The sequence below is a fragment of the Bos grunniens genome, chromosome 7 (assembly GCF_055505025.1).
Source record: "Bos grunniens cultivar Pamir isolate PY7600 chromosome 7, Bosgru_T2T1.0, whole genome shotgun sequence".
In the NCBI taxonomy this organism is placed as follows: Eukaryota; Metazoa; Chordata; class Mammalia; order Artiodactyla; family Bovidae; genus Bos; species Bos grunniens.
This window is the reverse complement of record NC_141171.1, coordinates 22,689,042-22,708,268: the sequence shown is the minus strand read 5'-3', so window position 1 is coordinate 22,708,268 and position 19,227 is coordinate 22,689,042. Positions and strand designations below refer to the sequence as shown.

The 19,227-nt window shown below is 38.0% G+C and overlaps 1 protein-coding gene across 4 annotated transcripts in view; it reads right to left on the bottom strand.

The window, feature by feature from the left end:
- The window catches only part of MEIKIN (meiotic kinetochore factor), a 135,570-nt gene that overhangs the window by 8,147 nt on the left and 108,196 nt on the right, over positions 1-19,227 (bottom strand). For all 4 annotated transcript variants that reach the window (XM_086410429.1, XM_086410430.1, XM_086410432.1 and 1 more), the window contains one exon: positions 1,929-2,049. In XM_086410429.1, coding sequence (XP_086266555.1) covers positions 1,929-2,049 — 121 coding nt within the window. The remainder of the gene's footprint in view (positions 1-1,928; positions 2,050-19,227) is intronic.

Below are 19,227 nucleotides of genomic sequence, written 5' to 3'. Positions count from 1 at the left end.
TCGATGGACGTGAGTCTGAGTGAACTCCGGGGGTTGGTGAGGGACAGGGGGGCCTGGCGTGCTGCGATTCATGGGGTCGCAAAGAGTCAGACATGACTGAGCGACTGATCTGATCTGATCTGATAACCACGTGACTAGTTAAGCAAATATTTTTGTTTTCTTCCCTCTTTCATGCCTATATCATGTAACATAAGTTTTATTAATAACACTTAACTTTATATCATAGTATCTAAGCTACAGGATATCAAGAAGAAAAACAAATATCACTGAAGGACTTTATCCTCTTCTGGGGAAGGAGTGATCACATTTTCAGTTTTATGTAGAGTGGCTGTAGTATGTTAGGCAGAAGTATTACTTTGTTATTGTCTTTATTTAGACATTAAATATGGTTTAAGGAGATGTGTATGAATGCATAGTTGACATGGAGTGGACTGTGATGGTAAGTTGTATGCATCAACTTGGCTAGGTAACATTACCTAATTAAATTAAATACTAATCTTGGTGCTTCTATGAACGTATTATGGTTAACATATGTAATAAATAACTTTAAGTAAAGGAGATTATCCTTGATAATGTGGGTAGGCCTCATACAATCAACTGAAAGACCTTAAGAAAAAAACTGAAGTTTCTCTGAAGAAAAATTCCTCCTGAGGATTTACTGTATCATTGGCTCCTGCCCAAGAGTTTTTAGCCTGCCCTACAGGTTGCAATCAGACCTTCCAATTGCATAAGTCAATTCTCTAAAATAAATCTCTTTATATACCTATACATATATGTGTCTCTCTACATATACCATTTATTCTGTTTCTTTGGTAGAACCCTGATTGATACAGCATCTACTATTCCCTACCACTATGCTAAAGTTATCAGAGACTGAGATAGAAAGAGGTCTATTACATGATTTCTGTCATTTAAAACTTCATAACCCAAAGAATATAAAAAGTTAGCATTATGAATTATGTCAGGTAGACTGCCAGGCTCCTCAGTCTATGGAATTCTCCAGGGAAGAATACTGGAATGGGTAGCCATTCCCTTCACTGGGGGATCTTCCCAACCCAGGAATTGAACCTAGGTCTCCTGCATTGCAGGCAGATTCTTCACCATCTGAGTCACCAGGGAAGCCCAGTAGTATATTATTAAGTGTCAAATGAACATCACTAAATTAAGTAGTCAAGGAACTTAATGAAAAAGATCTCTGTGGACTTCAGGAGTGCTCTGGGCATGTTCTGTGGAGGAAACGGGGGCAAGGATCACGTTATACATAACCTATTAAGTTTCAGTTTCTTTACTGCTTGCTTACCTTTCAAAGGTTCCCAGCTTCATTGAGTAATTAGACATTCTGTCTGATATGCAGTGAGGGAAGTACAGAAAAATCTAAATTTGGAGCATAGAAGCCTTGAAAGATTGAATTCCTCTCCATTACTTGGTAGCAGTGTGATCTTGGACAAATTTCATACTACTTTAAGCCTCAGATTCTTAATATTTTTTTAAAAAGTATACATCCTGTTATCATAAAGTAATAGTGAGAAATAAAGAAGATATAATGAGGTGCCTTTCCCAGAGCAAGTGCTCAACTAATGCTAAGTGAATGCAAAAATATCTCCATATATTTAAAAATGAAATATCTATCTATGAAACCCAAAATCACTAATTTTAGATAATTATAAAAGGAAGGATACTAGATAAATACACTTTAAATTAATGGCATAACATAATTTTTTAAGAGATGACAGTAATAGACTTTCAAAAAACCCATTTTACTCAGGTTCTGAAAACTGACCAAGCTTTTTTATAATTTTACCGTTTCCACTTCATGGAAGAACTCTCAGAATACAATTTATAACTAATTCCTGGGTACATAAGGAATTTACAATGAAAAAATCTTTTGTATCTTTCAAAGAGTAGGTTGTACATTCATACTATAGTACCTTGAGGTATATCTTTAGGAAGAGAATATTTCTTCTTTACAATAATTCCTTTACTTTCCACTTGTCTAGTTCCTGGTGATGCTTTAATAATATAACATATTTCTGATGCATTTGAAGGTACCTGAAAAAAATTACATAATTTTTCAGGTAATAAACCTATAGATTGTTTTATTTCAAAGGCAAATAGTCTCAATATTGATATATTTCATAGACATTCGCAATATAAAGCATTTAGGAAGTGCTCACTTCACTCCAGACACTATATAATTGGTTTTTAAAACATTTGCTTATTTAATATTCACAAGAACCAGCAAAACAGATTATATTATTCCCATTTATAAAACAAGGAAACTTAAGTTCAGAGAGGCTGGATTAACTTATTTAAAAAACATAGAGAAAAGTAATGGTAGAGTTGAGATTCAAGCACTCCAAAGTTGAAGAGAAAGTTTATAGGATTTACTGAATTAAAACATGACCCAGAGGGATGGTATGGGGAGGGAGGAGGGAGGAGGGTTCAGGATGGGGAACACATGTATACCTGTGGCGGATTCATTTTTATATATGGCAAAACCAATACAATACTGTAAAGTTAAAAAATAAAATAAAATAAATTTAAGTCTGATTCAAACAATAGATTCCTTGATTTCCTAACTCAGTTAATTTTTCAGAAATTTTATGAAGATATTTATTTATTCTATAATTGATGGATTAAATTAAATAAGCCTTATATACCACTTTACATCTCTCCCCCCACAGCAATAATGTTTAGTCTTTCTAGTGGTTACTTTTATAACTTTTTAAAAGTTGAAGTATAGTTATTTACAATAACATGTTAGTTTTAGGTATACAGTACAGTGATTCAGCACAGAAAAGTACACAGTACAGAAAAGAATCTGAAAAGAAATATATATATATATAGATAGATAGATAGATAGTATAGAATCCTTTTCAATTCTTTTCCCTTATAGGTTACTACAAAATATTGAATATACTTCTCTGTGCTCTACAGTGGGTCCTTATTAGTTGTCTATTTTATATATGTAGATCAAATTGCCAACATCCGCTGGATCATGGAAAAAGCAAGAGAGTTCCAGAAAAACATCTATTTCTGCTTTACTGACTATGCCAAAGCCTTTGACCATGTGGATCACAATAAACTGTGGAAAATTCTGAAAGAGATGGGAATACCAGACCACCTGATCTGCCTCTTGAGAAACCTGTATGCAGGCCAGGAAGCAACAGTTAGAACTGGACATGGAACAACAGACTGGTTCCAAATAGGAAAAGGAGTTCATCAAGGCTGTATATTGTCACCCCGTTTATTTAACTTATATGCAGAGTACATCATGAGAAATGCTGGACTGGAAGAAACACAAGCTGGAATCAAGATTGCCGGGAGAAATATCAATAACCTCAGATATGCAGATGACACCACCCTTATGGCAGAAAGTGAAGAGGAACTAAAAAGCCTCTTAATGAAAGTGAAAGAGGAGAGTGAAAAAGTTGGTTTAAAGCTCAACATTCAGAAAACGAAGATCATGGCATCCGGTCCCATCACTTCATGGGAAATAGATGGGGAAATGGTGGAAACAGTGTCAGACTTTATTTTTCTGGGCTCCAAAATCACTACAGATGGTGACTGCAGCCATGAACTTAAAAGACGCTTACTCCTTGGAAGGAAAGTTATGACCAACCTAGATAGCATATTCAAAAGCAGAGACATTACTTTGCCAACAAAGGTTCGTCCTAGTCAAGGCTATGGTTTTTCCTGTGGTCATGTATGGATGTGAGAGTTGGACTGTGAAGAAGGCTGAGCGCCAAAGAATTGATGCTTTTGAACTGTGGTGTTGGAGAAGACTCTTGAGAGTCCCTTGGACTGCAAGGAGATCCAACCAGTCCATTCTGAAGGAGATCAGCTCTGGGATTTCTTTGGAAGGAATGATGCTAAAGCTGAAACTCCAGTACTTTGGCCACCTCATGCGAAGAGTTGACTCATTGGAAAAGACTCTGATGCTGGGAGGGATTGGGGGCAAGAGGAGAAGGGGACGACAGAGGATGAGATGGCTGGATGGCATCACTGACTCAATGGACATGAGTCTGAGTGAACTCCGGGAGTTGGTGATGGATAGGGAGGCCTGGTGTGCTGCGATTCATGGGGTCACAAAGAGTCGGACACGACTGAGCGACTGATCTGATCTGATCTGATTTTATATATGTAGTACTGTGTAAATATTAACCCCAACTTCCTAATTTGTCCCTCCTCTCACCCCCTTTAACCACTGGTAACTATACATTTGTCTTTTCTACATCTGTGAGTCTCTTTCTGTTTTGTAAATAAGTTCATTTGTATCACTTCTTTAGATTCCACATGTAAGTGACATCATATGATGTTTGTCTTTCTCTGTCTGGCTTATTTCACTTCGTATGATAATCTCTAGGTCCTTTAATGTTACTGCAAATGGCATTATTTCATTGTTTGTTTTAATTTTTTAATTTTCTATTGGCATACAGCCAATTAACAATATTGTGATAGTTTCAGGTGAACAGTAAAGGGACTCAGCCTTACACATATATGTATCCATTCTCCCCCAAACTCCCCTCCCATCCAGGCTGCCACATAACACTGAGCAGAGTCCTATGCCCTATACAGTAGGTCCTTGCTGGTTATCCATTTTAAATGTAGCAGTGTATACATGTTCATCCCAAACTCCCTAATTATCCCTTCCCCCATCCTTCCCCTGGGCAACCATAAATTCCTTCTCTGAGTCTGTGAGTCTCTCTTTTTTAAATAAGTTTATGTGTATCATTTCTTTTTAGATTCCACATATAAGGGATGTCCAGAGAAGGCAATGGCACCCCACTCCAGTACTCTTGGCTGGGAAATCCCATGGATGGAGGAGGCTGGTAGGCTGCAGTCCATGGGGTCGCTAAGAGTTGGACACAACTGAACAACTTCACTTTCACTTTTCACTTTCATGCACTGGAGAAGGAAATGGCAACCCACTCCAGTGTTCTTGCCTGGGGAATCCCAGGGACAGAGGAGCCTGGTAGGGTGCCATCTACGGGGTTGCACAGAGTTGGACACGACTGACGTGACTTAGCAGCAGCAGCAGCATAAGGGATGTCATATGATATTTCTCCTTCTCTGTCTGAACTTACTTCACTCAGTATGACAATCTCTAGGTCCATCCATGTAGCTGCAAATGGTATTATTTCATTCTTTTTAATGGCTGACTAATATTCCATTGTATATATGTATCACGTCTTCTTTATTCATTCCTCTGTTGATGGATATTTAGGTTGCTTCCATGTATTGGCTATTGTAAACAGTACTGCAATGAACACTGGGGTGCATGTATCCTTTCAGATCATGTTTTTCTCCAGATATACGCCCAGGAGTAGAACTGCAGGGTCATATGGTAGCTCTATTTTTAGTTTTTTAAGGAATCTCCATACTGTTCTCCACAGTGGCTGCACCAATTTACATTCCCAAGAACATTGAGGGGTGGCTTCCCATCTGGTACTAGTGGTAAAGAACATGTCTACCAACACAGAAGACACAAGAGACATGGGTTAGATCCCTGGAAGAGGGACAACCCACTCCAGTATACTTGCCTGGAGAATCCTATGGATAGAGAAGCCTGGAGGGCTACAATCCATAGGGTTGTATAAAGTGGGATACAATGGAAGCAACTGAACATGCACTCACAACAGTGAGGGAGGGTTCCCTTCTCTCCACACCCTTTCCAAGATTTATTGTTTGTGGACTTTTTGATGATATCAATTCTGGCTGGTGTGAGGTGATACCTCACTGTAGTCTTTGCATTTGCATTTCTCTAATAATTAGTGATGTTGAATATCTTTTCATGTGCCTGTCGGCCATCTGTGTGTCTTCTTCAGAGAAATGTCTATTTAGGTCTTCTGCCTATTTCATTCTTTTTAATGGCCAAGTATATTCCATTGTATAAATATACCACGTCTTCATTCATCTTCCCCTGGGCAACCATAAGTTGGACATTCAAGTTGCTTCACATCTGGCTATTGTAAATAGTGCTGCAATGAACACTGGGATGCACATAGCTTTTCAAATTATAGCTTGCTCTAGGTATATGCCCAGGGGTGGAATTGTAGGATCATTCGTTCAGTTCACTCACTCAGTCACGTCTGACTCTTTGTGACCCCAGGGACTTCAGCATGCCAGGTTTCCCTGTCCATCGCCAACTCTCTGAGCTTACTCAAACTCACATCCATTGAGTCGGTGATGCTATCCAACCATCTCATCCTCTTTCATCCCCTTCTCCTCCTGCCTTCAATCCTTCCCAGCATCAGGGTCTTATCAAATGAGTCAGTTCTTCATATCAGGTGACCTAAGTATTGGAGTTTCAGCTTCAGCATCAGTCCTTCCAATGAATATTCAGGACTGATTTCTTTTAGGATGTACTGGTTTGGTCTCCAAACACTCCAAGAGATTCTCAAGAGTTTTCTCCAACACCACAGTTCAAAATCATCAATTCTTTAGTGCTCAGCTTTCTTTATAGTTCAACTCTTACAGCCATACATGACTCCTGGAAAAACCATCGCTTTGACTAGACGGACCTTTGTTAGCAAAGTAATGTCTCTGCTTTTTAATATGCCATCTAGGTTAGTCGTAACTTCTCTTCCAAGGAGCAAGTGTCTTTTAATTTCAAGGCTGCAGTCACCATCTGCAGTGATTTTGGAGCTCAAAACAATAAAGTCTGTTACTCTTTCCATTGTTTCCCAATCTATTTGCCATGAAGTGATCGTACCAGATGCCATGATCTTACTTTTCTGAATGTTGAGCTTAAAGCCAACTTTTTCACTCTCCTATTTCACTTTCATCAAGAGGTTCTTCTTTATCTTTATTCTTTATTCTTCGCTTTCTGTAGGATCGCATGGGAGCTCTATTTTTAGTTTTTAAAGGAAGCTCCATACCGTTCCCCATAGTGGATATGTCAATTTAGATTTTCATCAACAATGTAGAGGGAGAAGGCAATGGCACCCCACTCCAGTACTGTTGCCCGGAGAATCCCATGGATGGAGGAGCCTGGTAGGCTGCAGTCCATGGGGTCGCTAAGAGTTGGACACGACTGAACAACTTCACTTTCACTTTTCACTTTCATGCATTGGAGAAGGAAATGGCAGCCCACTCCAGTGTTCTTGCCTGGAGGATCCCAGGGATGGGGGAGCCTGGTGGGCTGCCGTCTATGGGGTCACACAGAGTCGGGCACAACTAAAGCAACTTAGCAGCAGCAGCAACAATAATGTAGGAGGGTTTCATTGTAGTTTTGATTTGCATTTCTCTAATTAGTGATGTGGAACATCTTTTCATGTGCTTTTTAGTCACCTGTATATCTTCTATCCAGAAAAGTCTGTTTAGGTTTTCTGCCCATTTTTTGATTGGGTTGTTTGGTTTTTTGATACTGAGCTGTGTGAGCTGTTTTTATATTTTGGAGATTAATCCCTTGTCACTTGCATTATTTGCAAATACTGTCTCTCATTTTTTGGGTTATCTCTTCTTTTGTTTATAGTATCCCTTGCTGTGCAAAAGCTTTTAAGTTTAATTAGATCCCATTTGTTATTTTTGTTCTTATCTCCATTACTCTAGGAGAGGATCCAAAAAGACATAAATACAACTTATGTCAAAAGAGTATTCTACCTATGTTTTTACTCTAGGAATTTTATAGTATCTGATTTTACATTTTGGTCTTTAAATCATTTTTAGTTTATTTTGTGCATGGTGTTAGAGAATATTCAAATTTAATTCTTTTACATGTAGTTTTCCAGTTCTCCCAGCACCACTGATAACACTTCTAAGCATCAACATGGTCACAAGACCCAGTCTAAACAATCAATGTATTCTATGCCCCTGGACATAGTGACTGGCTCAGTAAGGGACTAACAGGAAGAAGGGAATGCTGAACATGAAATTCTGACACAAAACCAGAATCACTAAAGGGGGCAGAGAGGTCCTAAACTGATACACAACCTGGGCTACACCTGTTGTAGTAGAAATAGATAGAGATCTTAGGAGGATGAGATCATCAGTTAGATCCACAGGATTCTCATCAAATAAGAGCAACAAAATAGTGGGTTAAATGATCAGGGTCAAGGTTTCAGTGTCAGAGTCATTCTTTAAGATCCAGCTCAGAATGGTTTTAAGCAGAAATGATGACAAAATACACTTCACATCTTCCTGTAATTTCATTATAACAACAAAAAAGTAAGTACCAAAAGTGCTGTGGAAAACGCCACTGGTAATTTAATAGTAATTGTCAGTTAATTTTGACAATATGCCATCAAGCAGACCATCTCTAAAGAAATGCCATTGCTTTCAAACATAACATATCTTATCTCTTAGAATTCAGAAGCAGAGATACATATGTATGAAGGGCACCTCATATTTTAAATAAAGTTTATACAGAAGCCTATTCTAATGTAAAATTTATACTCTGAGGTGGACATCTACAATTTTCCTGCCCAGTATTCCTTTTCCATCCTTCTGATATGGAACAGTACCAGAATCTTCTTGGGAGAATGTAGTCATTTGGACTGGTTGGAGAACCACTGGAAGAGATAGTAAGGTTGGAGAAACCTGGACTTCACTCATGAGGAATGTGTGGGTACTAGCTTGATGCCAGGCAGGAAAGACAAAGGTCTGCCCCAGCAACTGCTGGGTTTCCAACAACTGCCTCACAGTACTCTCCAATTGAGTCAGGTGAACACCCTGGTCCAGCTCACTCCATGTCACAGAGTGGCACTGGATGTGTGGCAGCCAGCACAGGGGAAAAGACTCCACCTTGGGATGCAAAGGTGACTGAGCCTCTACTTTTAGGGTAGAGCCCAGGTGGGGCAGTGGCGGCGACTGCTGGTGCTTACTCAAGCAGTACCCCAGAAGCAGTCTAGACTTCTGACGACAGCAGAGCCACTGGGTTTCCCCAGATGAACTCAATCATACCCTTACCAGGACATGTCATACCTAAAATGGCAAAAGTTAAAGAATTTCAAATACAGCAAGAGAAAAACAGAGAGTCACACACAAGCAAATTCCTATTCAGCTATCCCCTGATTTCTTTGCAGAAACTTTGCAGGTCAGAGGAGAGCAGCATTATATTTTAAAGTCTTAAAAGGAAAAAACCTGCAACCGAGGATCCTCTACTCAGCAGATTATCATTTACAACAGAAAGAGAGAAAAAGATCTTCTCAGACAAGGAAAAGGAGTAAGAATTTATCAATATTAAACCTACCCTAAAAGAAATGTTGAAAGATCTCTAAATGAAAAAGTAAGAATCTAGAGGAAAGAGAAAATTCCAGTAGGAAAGACAGATATATAGTAAGCATTGAAGATTACTTAATTAAGCCAGTGTGCAGATTAAAAGACAAAAAATAATGGTAAAAGAAACTACAACTACAATTATCAGCAAAAAGATAAACGTGAAGATGCAAAATATGACATCAAAAACACAGTGTTGGGGAGAAGAGTAAAAAAAAAATTAGATCTTTCAGAATGTGTTTGAACTTAAACGAATACAAATTTAAAACAAGTAGATATAATTATAGGTCAATATTATTTCTATGGTAAAGTGCTAGTTGCTCAGTCATGTGTGACTCTCTGCGACCCCATGGACTGTAGCCCTCAAGGTTCTTCTGTCCATGGGATTGTCCAGGCAAGAATACTGAAGTGGGTTCCAGTTCCTTCTCCAGGGATAACCACAGATCAAAAACCTACAACAGACAGAGAAACCAAAAAGAAATGTACCAAATACACCACTAAAGAAAATCATCCAAATATAATGGTAGAAACAAAAAGAAGAAAAAAATGAACAGAAAGCAACTACAGAAACAACTGGAAAAAAGTAGTAAAATGGTAATAAGTACATACTTACAATAATTACTTCATGCGTCAATGAGATAAATGTGCCAACCAAAAGACACAGGGTGGATGACTGGAATAATAAAGTCTCTTCAATATGCTGCCTACCTGAGGCTCACTTCAGTGTTAAAGACACACAGACTGAAAGTGAGGGGAGAGAAAAAATATTTCATGCAAACAGCAAGAATGTGGGGGTAGTAATACTCATATCAGATGAAAGATTTTAAAACAAATGCTATACCAAAAAAAAGATTAATTATCATGTATAATGATAAAGGAAACAATACAAGAAGACAATATTATACTTATTAACATATACAAACCCATACAGGAGCACCTAAGTATATAAAGCAGACATAACTAACAGGCATACAGGGAAAAATTGGCAGTAATACAGTAATATTAATAGAAGAGGACTTTTAACATCCCATTGACATCACTGGACAGATCATCCTTACAGAAAATCAATAAAGAAACAATGGTCTTAAATGGCCTAATGGACTAGGTATACTTAATAGACATTTATAGGATATTAAATCCCAAAACAGCAGAATACACATTCTTTTTAAGTGCATATAGTAAGTGCTCCAGGATAAATCACGTACTGGGCCTCAAACGAAGCCTCAAAAAATTTAAAGGGACAGAAATTATATCATGCATTTTTTTTCCCAATCACAATGGTATATAAATAGAAATCAACTATATAAAGAAAACTGGGGAAAGAACAAATGAGTGGAGACTAAACAACATGTTACTAAACCAGTGAGTCAATCATGAAATCAAAGAGAAGACCAAAAAAAAATTTCAAGACAAATGAAATGGAAACAGAATTTCCCAAAACCAATTAGATGCAACAACAACAACAAAAAAAACATCTGTATGAGGGAAATTTATAGCAATAGAGGCCTTCCTCAAGAAATAAGAAAAATCTCAAATAAACAGTCTAATCTTCCACTTAAAAGAATTAATTCTTTTAAGGACTTCCTTGGTGGTCAAGTGGTAGAGAATCCTCCTGCCAATGCAGGGGATACAGTTTAATCCCTGGTCAGGGAAGATTCCACATACTGCAGGGCAGCTAAGCATGTGTGCCACAACTACTGAAGCCCACTTATCCTAGAGCTGGTGCTCCACAACAAGAGAAGCCCTTGCAATGAGAAGTCTACAAAACCGCAACTAGAGACTAGCCCCCACTCACTGCAAGTACAGAAAACCCACGTTCAGCAATGAAGACCCAACACAACCATAAATAGATAAATATTTTTTTTTAAATTTTACTCTTTATTTGAAGATTTTGAAATGTAAAAGAAAAAAAAAAGATTTAAAAAAGAAGAAAAGGCAAAGCCCAAAAACAGCTGAAGGAAGTAAATAATAAAGATGAGATGAAATAAGTAAAAATAGAGATAAAAAGATCAATAAAACCAAGAGCTGTTTTTTAAAAAAGATAAAACTGATAAACTTTTTAGCTGAGTTCATCAAGAAGAAAAGAGGCCTCTGCCTCAAAATAAATAATGAAAGAGTAAAAATAATAACTAATACCACAGAGACATAAAAAGAAAAAAAAAACCCATAATACTATGAACAGGAGAAGCAATGGAAATAGCAACAGACTTTATTTTTGGGGGCTCCAAAATCACTGCAGATTGTGACTACACCCTTGAAATTAAAAGACGCTTGCTCCTTGGAAGAAAAGTTATGACCAACCTAGACAGCATATTAAAAAGCAGAGACATTACTTTGCCAACAAAGGTCCATCTAATCAAAGCTATGGTTTTTCCAGTAGTCATGTATGGATGTGAGAGTTAGACTATAAGAGAGCTGAGTGCCAAAGAATTGATGCTTTTCAACTGTGGTGTTGGAGAAGACTCTTGAGAGTCCCTTGGACTGCAAGGAGATCAAACTAGTCCATCCTAAAAGAAATCAGTCCTGAACATTCATTGGAAGGATTGATGCTGAAGCTGAAACTCCAATACTTTGGCCACCTGATGCTGGGAAATATTGAAGGTGGGAGGAGAAGGAGACAACAGAGGATGAGGTGGTTTGATGACATCACCAACTCAATGGACATGAGTTTGAGTAAGCTCCAGGAGTTGGTGATGGACAGGGAAGCCTGGTACGCTGTGCCCATAAGGTTGCAAAGAGTCGGACACGACTGAACAACTGAACTGAACTGAACTGAATGAACAGTTAATATGCCCACAAATTGGACAACCTGGAAGAAATTGACAAATTTACAGAAGCAAACAACCTGCCAAGACTGAACCAAAAAGAAACAAATAATTTAAACAAACCAAATCATTAGAAGTTAAATAGAACCTTTTATTTAAAAAACTCCCATCAAACAAAAATCTAGGACCAGACAGCTCTACAAGGGAACTTTACCAAACATACAAAGAACTAATAGTTATCCTTCTCAAACTATTCAAAACAATTGAAGAGGAATGAATACTCCCAAGTTCATTCTATTATAAGGCCCCCATTGCCCTGACACCAAAACTAGACAAACATTTCAAAAAAAGAAAATTACAGACCAGTATCCTTGACGAATACAGAAGCAAAAATCCTCAACAAAATTTTAGCAAACCAAATCCAACAATATAGAAAAAGAATCATATACCATGATCAATTTAGTCTAGGATGTGGATTTTAGTTTAGGGTCACAAAGACAGTTCATCATTCATGAATTAATCAGTATGATACAGCACAGTAACCAAAGTAAGGATAAAAATCATGTCATCATCTAAACTGATGCAGAAAAAACATTTGGCAAAAATCAACATCCATTCGTGATAAAAACTCTCATCAAAAACTCTCAACTTAATAAAAGTCATTTACAACAAGCCCACTTAATATCATATTCAATGGTAAAATACTGAAAGTCTTTCCTCTAAAGTGAAAAACAAGACAAAGATGCCCACTCACACCAATTCCATTTAACAGTAATGGAAAGCCTAGCTACAGTAATAATGTAAGAAAAACAAATAAATGGTATCCAAATTGGAAGAGAAGAGGTAATATGATATCTTTGCAACCCTATGGACTGTAGCCCTCCCAGATCTTCTATTCATGGGGCTTCTCCAGGCAAGGATACTGGAGTGGGTTTCCATGTCCAACTTGATACTTCATACAGAAAATACTAAAGCCCCCACTCAAACATTATTAGCAATAATAAATGAATTTAGTAAAGTTGCATTGCTGCTGCTACTGCTAAGTAGCTTCAGTTGTGTCCGACTCTGTGAGACCCCATAGATGGCAGCCCACCAGGCTCCCTCGTCCCTGGGATTCTCCAGGCAAGAACCCTGGAGTGGGTTGCCATTTCCTTCTCCAATGTATGAAAGTGAAAAGTGAAAGTGAAGTCGCTCAAGTCGTGTCCGACTCTTCGTGACCCCATGGACTGCAGCCCACCAGGCTCCTCCATCCATGGGATTTTCCAGGCAAGAGTACTGGAGTGGGGTGCCATTGCCTTCTTTGAAAGTTGCATTATATGAGATTAAAACACAGACATCTGTTTTTTATAGAACTGATTTTTATTTCTATACAAAAACAATGAAATAATGGAAAGAAAAAAATCCTGTTTAAAACTGCATCAAAGAGAATAAAATGCACAGGAACAAAATTAACCAAGGAGGTAAAAGATCTATACTCTAAAAACTATAAAACACTGTTGAAAGAAACTGAAGATTATACAAAGAAATGGGAAGATTCCCCATGCTCTTGGTTTGAAAGAATTAATATTTTTTAATGGCCATATTACCCAAAGCAATCTACAGATTTAATGCAATTCCTATCAAAATTAACAATATTTTTCACATAGCTAGAACAAGTAATTGTAAAAATCATATGGAACCACAAAAGATCCCAAGTTGCCAAAATAATCTTGAGATAAAAGAACAAACACGGAGGTATAACCCTTCCAGACTTCAGACTATACTACACAGCTATGGCAATCAAACGGCAGAGTACTGGCACAAAAACACACACGTAGGTCAATGGAACAGAATAAAAAGCCCAGAAATAAACCTACACACCAATGATCAATTAATCTATGACAAAGGACACAAGAACACACAGTGGAAAAAAGACAATCTCTTCAACTAGTGGTTCTGAGGGAAAATGGAAAGCTACATGTCAAAGAATGAGATTAGAACATTTTCTAACATCATTTACAAAATAAACTCAAAATGGATTAAAGATCTAAATCTAAGACCAGAAAGTATAAAACTCCTTAGAAGAAAACAAAGGTAGAACACTTTTTCACATAAATAGTAGCAATATTTTTTTAATCTGTCTCCTAAGGCAGAAGTAGAAGCAAAAAGAAATTTAATAGGACCTAATTAAAAAGCTTCCACATAGTAAAGGAAACCATAAACAAAATGAAAAAGACAACCTATAGAATGGGAGAAAGTTTTCTCAAATGATATGGCCAACAAGGAGTTAATATCCAAAATATATAAACAGCTCATATAACTCAGTATCAATAAAAACAAACAACCCATTTAAAAAAAAAAGGCTTAGAAGACCTAATTAGACATTTTTTCAAAGAAGATAAACAGATGGCTAACAAGCACATGAAAAGATGCTCATCTTGGCTACTTATCAGAGAAATGCATGTTGAAACAACAATGAGACATTACCTCACATTTGTCAGAATGGCTATCATCAAAAAGTCTACAAAAAGCAAACATTGGAGAGGATGTAGAGAAAAAGGAACTCTTGTACACTGTTGGTGGGAATGTAAATTGGTGCAGCCACTATGGAAACCAGTATGGAGATTCCTCAAAAAACTAAAAATTGAACTACCATTTGATCCAGTAATTCCATTCCTGGGAATACCTGCAGAAAAAATGAAAAGATACATGCACCCCTGTGTTCACAGCAGCACTATTTGCAACATCCAAGACATGTGAACAACTCAAGGGCCCATCAGCAGACAAATGGAAAAAGAAGATGCAATACATATACACAAAGGACCACTAGCCATAAAAAAAGAGTGAAATTCTGTCATTTGCAGCAACATGGATGGACCTAGAGAATATTACGCTTCGTGAAGTTGTCAGACAAAGACAAATACTCTACGATGTCACTGATATATGGAATCTAAAAAATAATAATACAAACTGATATATAAATGTAAAACAGAAACAGGTTCACAGATACAGAAAGCAAACTTGTGGTTACCAAAGTGAAGATAGTAGAGAAGGACAAACTAGGGGGGCTGGATTAACAGATGAAAACTACTACGTAGTAAGTAGATTAGCAACAAGAACACATTATATAGCACAGGAATGAGAGCCAATATCTTATAATAACTTATAGTGGAATACTGTTTCTGAGGTGCCAGTGGTCAGTCAGCACATTCACCTTACTTATCAATAACCTCAGATATGCAGATGGCACCACCCTTATGGCAGAAAGTGAAGAGGAACTAAAGAGCCTCTTGATGAAAGTGAAAGTGGAGAGTGAAAAAGTTGGTTTAAAGCTCAACATTCAGAAAACGAAGATCATGGCATCCGGTCCCACCACTTCATGGGAAATAGGTGGGGAAACAGTGTCAGACTTTATTTTTCTGGGCTCCAAAATCACTACAGATGGTGACTGCAGCCATGAAATTAAAAGACGCTTACTCCTTGGAAGGAAAGTTATGCCCAGCCTAGATAGCATATTCAAAAGCAGAGACATGACTTTGCCAACAAAGGTTCATCTAGTCAAGGCTATAGTTTTTCCTGTGGTCATGTATGGATGTGAGAATTGGACTGTGAAGAAGGCTGAGCGCCAAAGAATTGATGCTTTTGAACTGTAGTGTTGGAGAAGACTCTTGAGAGTCTCTTGGACTGCAAGGAGATCCAACCAGTCCATTCTGAAGGAGATCAGCCCTGGGATGTCTTTGGAAGGAATGATGCTAAAGCTGAAACTCCAGTACTTTGGCCACCTCATGCGAAGAGTTGACTCATTGGAAAAGACTCTGATGCTGGGAGGGATTGGGGGCAAGAGGAGAGGGGATGACAGAGGATGAGATGGCTGGATGGCATCACTGACTCGATGGACATGAGTCTGAGTGAACTCTGGGAGTTGGTGACGGACAGGGAGGCCTGGCGTGCTGCGATTCATGGGGTCGCAAAGAGACACGACTGAGCGACTGATCTGATCTGATCTGATAGTAGAATAAAACCTACAAAAATACTGAATCACTATCTATATAACTGAAAACAGTATATTTTAAGTCAATTCTACTTCAATTCAAACAATTCCTTAAAAAAATTTTAAACAAGATAAAATTAGCAAAAGGAAAAGGCACATAATGTGCAGTCCAGAAGAAAAGGCATACAGATTTGAATTCAGGAGGATAAGCTTCCAGTTGTCCACTCCTTGCTGAAGTCAAATGGAGAACATTTATTTCTCCCGAGCGCAAAGTACTGCCAACCAGGGAAGCTCAGTGAGCCTTTGTATCAGGGTTTCTATTTAGAGTCAGTCACATAAGTATGCAGTGCCTGCAGGACTGACCTCAGCTACTCAGACCCCAGTCCCCCAGAGGTCAAACTGATACAAGGTGGCCCAAAGCCTCAGGCAACAAAAGCAGGTGTTTACCATAAATCACTTGTGAGCATAAACTATCTGGCCTGGCTCAGGACATACAAAACACTGTTATCCAAGTATCCACTGATATTCCAAGGCTTCAGAGGTCATCTCCCAGGAGCCTCATCCCAGGATAAGCCTGAGGAACTTGGGAATGTGCAGGCCTGATATTTTTAACCCTTTCCTGCATACATATAGTTTACAAAGAAATGACATTAGGCTAACAGAAGTCATAGAAAACTTGAAATAGTGGTAAGTTCTCAATCTAGTAAAGGATTGTGATGGTCCTGAGGTATTGTTTCCAAAGAGTTTTTGTTTTTCTGGAGAAGATGTACCTCCAGCCCCTTTCTGATTCAGTAAGGTCATGTGAGTATTTCTGGCCACTAAGTTTTGAGCAGAGGTAATGAATGTCACTTCCAAGCCAGAACATTTAATTGCCAGTGTAAGGCATTGCAGAGCTTTCTTTTTCACTGGCATAATTTCTAGAAATATTCAAGATGGGGCTGCTCTATGAGCAGGGCCCTATGTCAACTTAATGGATGTATGTATAGCATCAGCAAGAAATGAAACTTTGTTGTTTTAACTGCTAAAAATTGTTTTAGTTATTTCTTACTACAGGTTATGCTGTTTAATACAAGTTGTCTATAAAATAAGTTTGCACAAGCTTTAAGCTTAACAATGAAACTTTTCAAACAATTTCCTTTTAGATCTTAAATAAGAAATATGTTGTACTAGAGGTCTTATCCAAGACACTAAGGGACAGTTCTTATGGAAGAAACAAAACCATTATTATTCTAAGATGATATGATTGTCTACATAGAAAATCAAAAGGAATTCAACATATATTAGCATTAACAAGATTCAGCAGGGTTCTGCATATACACAAATATATACAAATCATTTATATTTCTATACTCCATAAACAAATTTTTAAAATATAATGATAAAAAGACACAATTTGCCATAGCATCAAATAATATACCTAGGAATATATTTAACAACAACAACAAAAATACAAGGTAATTCTGGTTAAAATAATAAAACTTTATTGAAAAATATTGAGTAACACTTAAATTAGGAAATATATGATGCTCATGGAATGAAATATTTAGTAAAGATGTCAGTTATAAAAATAAAAACAAATTAGAGGAAGTGAAGTGAAGTGAGCTCGCTCAGTTGTGTCTGACTCTTTGCGATCCCATGGACTGTAGCCCACCAGGCTCCTCCATCCATGGGATTCTCCAGGCAAGAATACTGGAGTGGGTTGCCATTTCCTTCTCCAGGGGAAATTCCCGACCCAGGGATCAAACCCAGGTCTCCCGCATTGCAGGCAGGCACGTTACCCTCTGAGCCACCGGGGGAGCACAATTAGAGGAATGAATGGCACAAATCCCAGGACAGTCATTACTCACGGGACAGGGTTAATGGAATCATAGTGAGATTCCTTGGGCTTCGGGGAGACAGTATTTGTAATGTTCTCTTTCATTGTCTGCATAGTGGGTAAGCATAAGGGTATCCATCTAATTTTTTTTTTCTTTAAACTGCACATACTCTCTCCACTTGTGGTGCACAGGCTTCTCATTGTGGTGGCTTCTCTTGTTGTGGAGCACAGGCTTTAGGGCACGCAGGATTCAGCAGTTCCAACTCTCAAGCTCTAGAGTGTGGGCTCAGTAGTTGTGGCTCAAGGGCTTAGTTAACTCCCTGGCATGTGGGATCTTCCCATACCAGGAACTGAACCTGTGTCCCTTGCATTGCCAGGTGGATTCTTAGCCAAAACATTACTACAAAAGATGTGGAAGATAAAACTGAGGGCATCTCCCAGAAAGTAGAACAAAAGGATAAAGACATTATTTTAAAGATAAGAAATTGAGAGGGCTGGTATAGGAAGTCCACTATGCAAATAATAGATGTTCCAGAAAAAGGAGAAAAATGCAGAGAGGAGGAGATTATTGAAGTAATAATATGAAAAAATTCCCCAAACCAAAGTGTTTATGTTTCCAGGTTAAAAGAAATCCACCATGTTCTACCACAATGCATGAATAAAAACATATACCAAAGTATTAATACATGATAATGAAATTTCAAGACACCAAGGAAAGGAAAAGATCCTTTTAACCCTCACAGAGAAAAAAATTATTTTAAAAAAATTTTTATTTATTTTAGGCTTGCATTTCACATGATGTACTCTGCATATAAGTTAAATAACCAGGTTGACAATATACAGCCTTGCAGTATTCTCTTCTCAATTTTGAACCAGTCAGTTGTTCCATGTAAGGTTTTAACTGTTGCTTCTTGACCCCCATACAGGTTTCTCAGGAGACAGGTAAGGTGGTCTGGTACTCCTCTCTTTAAGAATTTTCCACAGTTTGTTGTGATTAACACAGTCAAATGCTTTCATGTAGTCAATGAAGCAGAAGTAGATGCTTTTCTGGAATTCCTTTGCTTTCTCTATGATCCAATGAATGTGGGCAATTTGATTTCTGGTTCCTCTGACACTTTTCTACATCCAGATTGTATATCTGGAAGCTCTTGATCACACTGCAGATGGTGATTGCAGCCATGAAATTAAAAGATGCTTATCCTTGGAAGGAAAGTTATGACCAACCTAGATAGCATATTCAAAAGCAGAGACATTACTTTGCCAACAAAGGTCCATCTAGTCAAGGCTATGGCTTTTCCAGTGGTCATGTATGGATGTGAGAGTTGGACTGTGAAGAAAGCTGAGTGCCGAAGAATTGATGCTTTTGAACTGTGGTGTTGGAGAAGACTCTTGAGAGTCCCTTGGACTGCAAGGGATCCTACCAGTCCATCCTAAAGGAGATCAGTCCTGGGTGTTCA